This window comes from Brienomyrus brachyistius, chromosome 18 (genome assembly GCF_023856365.1).
Source record: "Brienomyrus brachyistius isolate T26 chromosome 18, BBRACH_0.4, whole genome shotgun sequence".
In the NCBI taxonomy this organism is placed as follows: Eukaryota; Metazoa; Chordata; class Actinopteri; order Osteoglossiformes; family Mormyridae; genus Brienomyrus; species Brienomyrus brachyistius.
Genome location: NC_064550.1, coordinates 7,407,861 through 7,416,941, shown reverse-complemented (window position 1 = coordinate 7,416,941; position 9,081 = coordinate 7,407,861). Strand labels below are relative to the sequence as shown.

At 43.9% G+C, this 9,081-nt stretch overlaps 1 protein-coding gene across 6 annotated transcripts in view; it reads left to right on the top strand.

The window, feature by feature from the left end:
* Positions 1-2,658: 2,658 nt before the first annotated feature.
* LOC125712923 (ras-related protein Rab-6A-like) overlaps positions 2,659-9,081 on the top strand; it is a 25,126-nt gene continuing 18,703 nt past the window's right edge. For 3 of the 6 annotated variants that reach the window (XR_007383419.1, XM_048983517.1, XM_048983516.1), the window contains exons 1-4: positions 2,659-3,011; positions 4,929-4,987; positions 5,187-5,240; positions 8,590-8,695. Coding sequence is in view for 5 of the 6 variants with exons in the window: in XM_048983517.1 (XP_048839474.1) it covers positions 2,936-3,011; positions 4,929-4,987; positions 5,187-5,240; positions 8,590-8,695 (295 nt within the window). In the remaining variant the exon portion in view is untranslated. Of the gene's footprint in view, positions 3,012-4,928; positions 4,988-5,186; positions 5,241-5,818; positions 5,925-8,589; positions 8,696-9,081 lie in introns of all 6 variants that reach the window. The other 3 variants (XM_048983518.1, XM_048983515.1, XM_048983514.1) reach the window with 1 other exon arrangement.

Genomic DNA, 9,081 nt, shown 5'->3' with positions numbered 1-9,081 from the left:
AACTCCTTGGCTTTAATTGCTTTGTTTTATTTTTGCGTTTCAGGCAAAACTACATAACACTTAAAGACACTTCCGGCATGTAAATGGAGAACGAAATTATAGTTATACCGAATCTCCTACACACAATACCAAGGTTGCCAACTTTGCTCAGCTGACCGGAGTGAGACGTTCAATTCCCGTAAGATTTCTTTGCGCCAGCCTGAGAGTCTGAAAACACGTCACACCAGATGCATGAGAGATGGAAACCTGGGATATTCAGTCGAATCAGATCAAATATGATGCTAAGTTAGTACTAAGTTAAAATATGTTCCGGACTTGTAACATGCACCCATGATTTGGAACAGACAGCAGGCTGTCTCTGGCCACGCCCCCTACACTCGGTCCGGCCCCTGGCTTTTCCTGAATTCTGATTTCTTTAGATAAACATTGACTTCATTGATATTGTTATTGATTTATCGACAGACCATCATACGTTTTAGACGTTATAGTAACAACACTCTATTGATCCCCAAAGAGAGAAATTCTCTCCTTGCCTGCCCCCTCTTACTGTCCATGATACACAAGCACATATGTAGAAAAACGTCAGCTTGGAAGCCAAGGCTGGACTTAACCTACTCCTTAGGGTTCAACTGGGAACTGCCCCATGGCCGAGCGGTCTAAAGCCTCCTGCGCAGCGAAAATGGCCTTTCAAAGAAAGGGGTATTCTGTTCTCCGAAGTAAGGCGTGGGTTCGAATCCAACTTCCGACAAAAGTTCTTCAATCGCTACAGCAGAATTTGAGCAACTCCTTGGCTTTAATTGCTTTGTTTTATTTTTGCGTTTCAGGCAAAACTACATAACACTTAAAGACACTTCCGGCATGTAAATGGAGAACGAAATTATAGTTATACCGAATCTCCTACACACAATACCAAGGTTGCCAACTTTGCTCAGCTGACCGGAGTGAGACGTTCAATTCCCGTAAGATTTCTTTGCGCCAGCCTGAGAGTCTGAAAACACGTCACACCAGATGCATGAGAGATGGAAACCTGGGATATTCAGTCGAATCAGAGCAAATATGATGCTAAGTTAGTACTAAGTTAAAATATGTTCCGGACTTGTAACATGCACCCATGATTTGGAACAGACAGCAGGCTGTCTCTGGCCACGCCCCCTACACTCGGTCCGGCCCCTGGCTTTTCCTGAATTCTGATTTCTTTAGATAAACATTGACTTCATTGATATTGTTATTGATTTATCGACAGACCATCATACGTTTTAGACGTTATAGTAACAACACTCTATTGATCCCCAAAGAGAGAAATTCTCTCCTTGCCTGCCCCCTCTTACTGTCCATGATACACAAGCACATATGTAGAAAAACGTCAGCTTGGAAGCCAAGGCTGGACTTAACCTACTCCTTAGGGTTCAACTGGGAACTGCCCCATGGCCGAGCGGTCTAAAGCCTCCTGCGCAGCGAAAATGGCCTTTCAAAGAAAGGGGTATTCTGTTCTCCGAAGTAAGGCGTGGGTTCGAATCCAACTTCCGACAAAAGTTCTTCAATCGCTACAGCAGAATTTGAGCAACTCCTTGGCTTTAATTGCTTTGTTTTATTTTTGCGTTTCAGGCAAAACTACATAACACTTAAAGACACTTCCGGCATGTAAATGGAGAACGAAATTATAGTTATACCGAATCTCCTACACACAATACCAAGGTTGCCAACTTTGCTCAGCTGACCGGAGTGAGACGTTCAATTCCCGTAAGATTTCTTTGCGCCAGCCTGAGAGTCTGAAAACACGTCACACCAGATGCATGAGAGATGGAAACCTGGGATATTCAGTCGAATCAGAGCAAATATGATGCTAAGTTAGTACTAAGTTAAAATATGTTCCGGACTTGTAACATGCACCCATGATTTGGAACAGACAGCAGGCTGTCTCTGGCCACGCCCCCTACACTCGGTCCGGCCCCTGGCTTTTCCTGAATTCTGATTTCTTTAGATAAACATTGACTTCATTGATATTGTTATTGATTTATCGACAGACCATCATACGTTTTAGACGTTATAGTAACAACACTCTATTGATCCCCAAAGAGAGAAATTCTCTCCTTGCCTGCCCCCTCTTACTGTCCATGATACACAAGCACATATGTAGAAAAACGTCAGTTTGGAAGCCAAGGCTGGACTTAACCTACTCCTTAGGGTTCAACTGGGAACTGCCCCATGGCCGAGCGGTCTAAAGCCTCCTGCGCAGCGAAAATGGCCTTTCAAAGTAAGGGGTATTCTGTTCTCCGAAGTAAGGCGTGGGTTCGAATCCAACTTCCGACAAAAGTTCTTCAATCGCTACAGCAGAATTTGAGCAACTCCTTGGCTTTAATTGCTTATGTGTCATGGAGTTAAAACCAGATTCATGCAAGGATTGATCTCACGACCTTCAGATTATGAAACCTGATACAATACCAACTTCACCAAGGAGACAGAAAGCAGAACAAATAAATTCAGTTCTAGAAGTTAATTTGAGTATTAATTAGACTTTCAGTTCTTAATAAAATATGTTATTTATATGATATTTCATATATAAACATGATTACACACCTCCTGCCCTAGAGGCATAGACTTCAGAGAGATATCCCAGAGCGATACTTCCGGTATATTTTCCCCTACAGCGTAGCCGGAAATGACGTACTGACGTTGGAGCTGAAGCTGCACATCCCTTCTCCATCCTGCTTATTTTCTACCGTCTCTGCTGCGAGTCTGGGCCGTACATGACCCAGCATCGTTCTGCTTGGGTCTGCCTTCGGCTCTCCATATTCTCCGTTTTACTTCTGCGGCGTGAACTCGTACTTCCCTGACCGCAAACCTTAACGTTTTCTGCGAGTGAAACGTGTCAGACTCGCCACGTCCGTAGCTGTCCGAATCGCTAGTTGTCTGGACTCGAGCTAAATAAAGGAACATGTCAAACCCCGGCGGCGGAGAGTTTGGTAACCCCCTGCGGAAATTCAAGCTGGTCTTCCTGGGCGAGCAGAGCGGTGAGTGCTCGTATGTTAAATACTGAATGAGGGATAAGGCGGGTGGTTAGTACGTGCGCTGAATTTCCGAAGCGTCTAGACTGAAAGCGGCGCTAGGCGAGGATGGGGCGGTGAAGGTGAGGCCGCCTGCTGTAATGACGGCCGGATCGCAGGGCCCAGAGGATCAGTGGGGGACGAGATGGGGAGAAATCTGGGTGGGGACGCTTCCTGATCGAGGCCAGGCAAGGACCGTGGAGCCGCCAGCTGCTGCTGTCGTGTTGTTTCGCGATAGATATCGCCCGTATTTAGCTGTCTGTCATACGTGTGTGCTTTGATCGCCGTTTCCTTTGAAATTCCGCTACGCCGTGCCGCTGCCACGTTTCAAAGGGGCGGTCAATGGTGGCATTTCATATGCGGCACCGCCGAACGCTGGCACATCTGCTCACGCCGTAATAGCGCTTTATTAACACATCGGACCATTTCATTCATTCGTAGTCGTTTATTTGTGTTCCAGTTTAACCTGGCCCGACGAGAAAGGTGTGCGCTGCGCATATTCCCGTTTATAGCGGACCCGATAGCCCACCTTCCCGGCGCATAGAAATCTGCCGGCCTGCAGACGGGCTGCCAAAATTCCGCATCTCGCTTTTACTGTCTGCATGTCTGTTGCATTTCTTGCGTCTCTCTGCCCCGATTAGTCAGCTAGGATTTCTTGCTATTAATGCCGTTGCTGGCGATGCACAACAGGATATAAGTGTGTGAATTTAGATGGGAGAATTCTGTTAATTATTAATATTGCTAATATAAATTAAAATATGCATTGGTATCCTTGGTGAGTATATCCAGGGAGCTACCGATTCTGTATTTCTCATAAGTCACGTTATAGGTTATAATGTTAAAATGCTTGAATAATATCCGTATGTGTGTTTATGTACAAATAACCAGCTTTGGTGATTTTCATATGAACGCCGTCGCAAAGCCCAGGCGCATCTCGCTGCCACCCCCAGCGAACCTCACCCTTTTACAAGGCGCAGGAGCCTTTACGCAGATTAATGCTATTTGCTGTGGGCTGTTTTGTTTCTTAGTGATCGATAAATAATTTCCCCCTGCATAAAAAGTTGTGACTTCATATTAGCTTCAGTAAACAACCCCCTCTCTTCAATGCCTGCTGATATTGTAAATTTAACGGGAATAGTGGTGTTATGTTGCAAATTAAAAAATAAAGACCTATATTAAAGTCCCATAAATTGCCTGGAACTTGGCAAAATCAGCAATACATCATGTCTGTTTGCCCATACTAATAAAACGCACCGTTTGCGCTGAAAAGTTATGAGTTTTCAACCAACTTTTTTATTCATATATCCCAAATTATGACTCGCTTTACATTTCAGTGCTGCAACTACTTTCTTAACTAGGACGAGGTGAATGAAAGCTTTTGTTTCACCGTTGTTGGTCCCGGCTCTTGTTAAGTTGGGAGAGTAATCAGGAAGGTCTTTTCCAAAACGAAGGCATTTGTGAACTGTAGGAACAGGCAGCCTTAAGCAGTAACCTAACCGGATTTCTGCATCATTCACGTTGTGGAATGAATTCTCAATCTGATTTCCTTGTTTATTCGTTTTGAAAATCTTGTGTTACTTTCTGTGCCAGGATGGTGATGCCACTGATGGTACAGGAAGAAAAAGACACTGAAATGGATTATTATGCGATGAATATGATGAGTTTCATTGATTAGTGTGTATTATTTCGTGTATTTTGTAATGCATGTATTTGGCAGTCCAGTTCGTTTTGGTAGCAAATTTTGCAGATTGAAAACCTGTTTTTGGTTACATTTGTTGCAATTTGTTTTGACCTGTGTTTAGATTGATGTATTATTCCTGTGTGCATTCTTAGCTTCCTGTTTAAACTGATTTGCCTTTTTTCTCTCTGTGCTTCTGTTGTCAGTGGGGAAGACCTCGCTGATCACCAGGTTCATGTATGACAGCTTTGATAACACATACCAGGTATGGCCCACGTGGCTCCCCACTGTCGCTGCAGGCCGTTACCTCTGCCATGCAGCTACACTTGCATGCAATACAAATCAAGCACGCCTGGCAGTTTTACGCAAGTGAATAAAAAAAATCAATTTCTATGCATATAATCTTCTCACAGTACTTACAGCATTCTTAATAGTATTTATACTAATTAACGCTTTTTTTTAAGGCAACTATCGGCATAGACTTTCTTTCGAAAACCATGTATTTGGAAGACCGTACGGTAAGTGCAACTTTATTGAAAATACTACTTTTCTTGAATTGGTCAGTGTGTTTGTCATTGTTTATCAATGGATTCTTGTTAAATCTTCTTATTTCTAACTGGGTCCACAGTGGGTTCACAGTCCTTTGTGTCACTATGCTAGCCTTCATTGCTATCCATTGTTTAGTGCTTGGGTACCATATTTTTTTTTTTCATTGCTGTTTTTTTTTAATTTCTTAAATTTAATCTTTTTTGAGTTTTATTATTTTAAATGAGACTTCTGATCTGATCAGTGAGCTTTTGCAAAGTGATTCCAATGTATTGAACATTCAGGCCCGTTTGGAAAACCTTCACAATGTCCTTCTCCCGGGACAGTTTCAGAAACGGGCTTAATCCCGGATAACTAACTGCTCGTGCTGCCGCACAGCGACGTTTTTTTTACGCCACCGTTCTGTTACGTTTTCTGTTCTTTTGTTTTCTGTTAAGTTCTGTTTCTTTTCCCTTTTGTTTCATTTCTTCGTCGCCTTGCCCCAACACACACTTGGCTGTTTGCCACATTCCGCCCCCCGTCCCGCGTGTCATGCGGACGTGGCCCCCAGATTCGCCTCCAGTTGTGGGACACAGCAGGGCAGGAGCGTTTCCGCAGCCTCATCCCCAGCTACATCCGCGACTCGGCCGCTGCCGTGGTGGTTTATGACATCGCAAGTAGGTACCGCCCCCCCACCGCCCTTGTTCCCTGCCCACAAGGGTCCCACCTCCCACGTGCTGCTGGTGTCAGTGGCACCTTCGGGCTTGTCGGACTGGACCTTCGCTTGAAGCGAGACTGGGGCTCTGGCCGGCTAATTTCCCCTATGAGGCTTTCATTAACCTCATTCTTTGAGGCTTTGTCATTCTCACTTGCTTTGCATGCTCTGCGCTCCGTCTTGCAGAAATCGAAATCATCTTTCTGTCTCAAATCGTAGGGTGCTTCTGTGCCGGACATGTGCAGGAGGAAGCATGTCGTGCGAAATCGGTGGTTGCAGTGGCGTAAAAGCATCTGTGGAATGCTGTCTGTCCAGCTCCTTGCGATAAAGCAGGAACCCTGGAGAAGGCAGATGAATAACAGCTCTTTGGACGCTGCCATAGATTGCTGTTAAATTTCAATGTCATCATACAGATCTAGGGCTGGGCGACATGAGCTAAAACTGTAATCGCAAATTTTGTTTTTTTGTCTAACGATAAATTCACATTTATCGTGACTAGATGTGCCATGACATGATTACGTTTTTTTTAACCATGAAAAATTTCATTGCGGCTACCTATATTGCAACATTGTTTCAAAATGGGATTTCGTTATTTAAATAAGGTGGAACAGCCTCTGTGTTATCTCCAGAGGTAGAAATTTCAGTTCCAGAAAGTAAAAATCCAGACCAGGATTTTGTTTCAACCAACCAGTTGATCATAGAGAGCCACAGTCGAATAGTACTCAAGTGGTTGGTTGAAACAAAATTCTGGTCTGGATTTTTACTTTCTAGACATGAAATTTCCACCTCTGCTTATCTATCACGTACCTCATGAAATAGTTTTCAGTAAAATGCAATTTGCCGATTACTAATGTTTATTTTAAAAAGGTTTCCATAACGGATTATCGGAATAAATCCAGCCATAAGCACAGATTTGAGTTTCTCTTTTTGGCCCTGCACTCTTCATATTCAGTGACATGGCATTGCTTTAAGTCAGTGGTTCCTGAGTTAGGGGGTCGGGACATGATGTCCAGAATATGTGAATGAAATTTAAAGTGCGGTGGGAATTGGCAGAGACTTCTTGATTTGATGACATATTGATATTTGTTTGCTGATTCAATATGTATCGTGATTTTTAAATGGAATTTGCTGAATTAGATGCATTTCAGGTCTACATTATGCTAATTGTGGCTGTGAGCTGATTACAGAGAGCTCAGGGTCCCACATCACATAAGTCAGTAGTTTTCGGGACATTTTGTTTTCCCAGGAAATTACAGCAGCACTGGAGAGGCAGTAGTTGATAAGACCAAGACTGTCTGTTGGCTTTGTTATACCGAACACAGATATTGTCTGAAAGACATCCAACATGGTAACTCATTTGGGAAGGCACCATCTGAGTGTGTGTATGACCAGAGCAAGGCAGAAACAGCCTCTGCAAGTCAGTCTTCCCTGGGCATTTTACAGCACTTTGCCAGGAAATGCAAACAAATGTAGGGGCTTGTATGGCTACAGATATGTGACCTTACTCAGAAGTAGAGAACAAGGGATTTAGTTTGTTATCATTGCTATTATGCAATCTTACTTTGAAATGTTGTGTTTTACAATTTCTTTTATAAAGTGCAAATAAGTGTCTCAACTTATTCAGTAATCAACGTACACGCCACCTAGTAGGGATCGTGAGTCTGCCACTTATTTTTGGACGTCGTAGGCTGAACAGTTTAGGAACCAATGCTTTAAGTGACGGGACGTCTTCTGATAGCCTTTCTTGCAGAAATCATTTTCCGACAGTTGACATTTGACCTTGCTCAGTATCTTGGTTGCTGAAGTCGAAATACAACCAAACAATCGATACTGTGTCCTTTTTAGGTAGCAGATCACCGTCCTTGCCTTACAGGGGTTTGACATAAACACTTGTGATGTCTGTCTACATGATGCCTATCTACATTTGGTTTCTACTTTGGTAGGGACCAAATCAGCCCCCCTCACCCCCCAAACACACACGATAAACTGTCAAAAAATGGTTCAGTCCTGGTACCGTTTTGTTCCTGAAGGGCCGAACAACATTAACGTACCCCCAATGGGACACAAATGTTCCTGAGTCCATTTCTGTACCTTAAAAGGTATATTTACCTACAGCTAGGCAGTGACAAGTAACAAGTAATTGTACCTTCAAAGGTCAAATTGGTCCTTTTTTTCTGACCGTGTGCTCCAGCAATATCGGTAGGGATAATCCCTGCAGGCCAAACCCAAATCTGCCCCCTTCTCTGTCTACACATGCCCAGTGCTTTGTTTTGGTGTTGAGGGTGAAGAGTGATATCTGGGTGATGCGGATGCTCGTGGATGAGTGCAGTGTGCTTTTTAAAGGAACGGCTTTTGAAAGTGAACAGCAGGGGAGGTAATTGCAGGATATACCGACATTTTTAATGTAAGATTAACGTTACACCGCCCAGCCCTACACAGAACCTTGTTTTTTGCTCTTCTCTGGTGATCTAGGTTGGGATTTCAGCTGTTGCTGGACTGTTGTTCTTTCTCATGTCGGTCTCTTTTAACACGGAAGCAAAGCTTATTCCTTCTTCGCGGCCCTTTATACTTCTCCTCTGTCTCTTCCCTTTCCTCTTCTTCCTCCTTCCTCCACCCCTGCCCCCCAGGTGCGACTCCAGCTGTGGGACACAGCTGGGCAGGAGCGTTTCCGCAGCCTCATCCCCAGCTACATCCGAGACTCCACCATCGCAGTGGTGGTTTATGACATCACCAGTGAGTCATAGCCTCCTCAGAGAAGCCTATGGGAGAGTTTTCCTTGTGCAGGGAAGACCTTAATTTCTTAGGCGACATAGGCTCAGGGGTGTTAAAAAAATGGCATAAAAGGCAAGAAAGTTTTTTTTTTTTGTTTTTTTTTTTTTAGTGTCAGTTTCAAGAATGTAGCGGTTCTGCCCAGAAATGGTACTGTGCAGTTTTGAGATGGAGCTGCGTTTCATTATTGGGAATCCTGGAGGACTTCGCTGTCTCTCGTTTCTGCTGTCTACCTTAAACCTGCTCTTCCATCTTTCGCCTCATGTACTCACAAATGCAGCTGGTTCACAGAAAAAGCTTACTGGCCTATAACCTTAGCATGTGTGGTGTCTTTGGTCGTGATCCACATG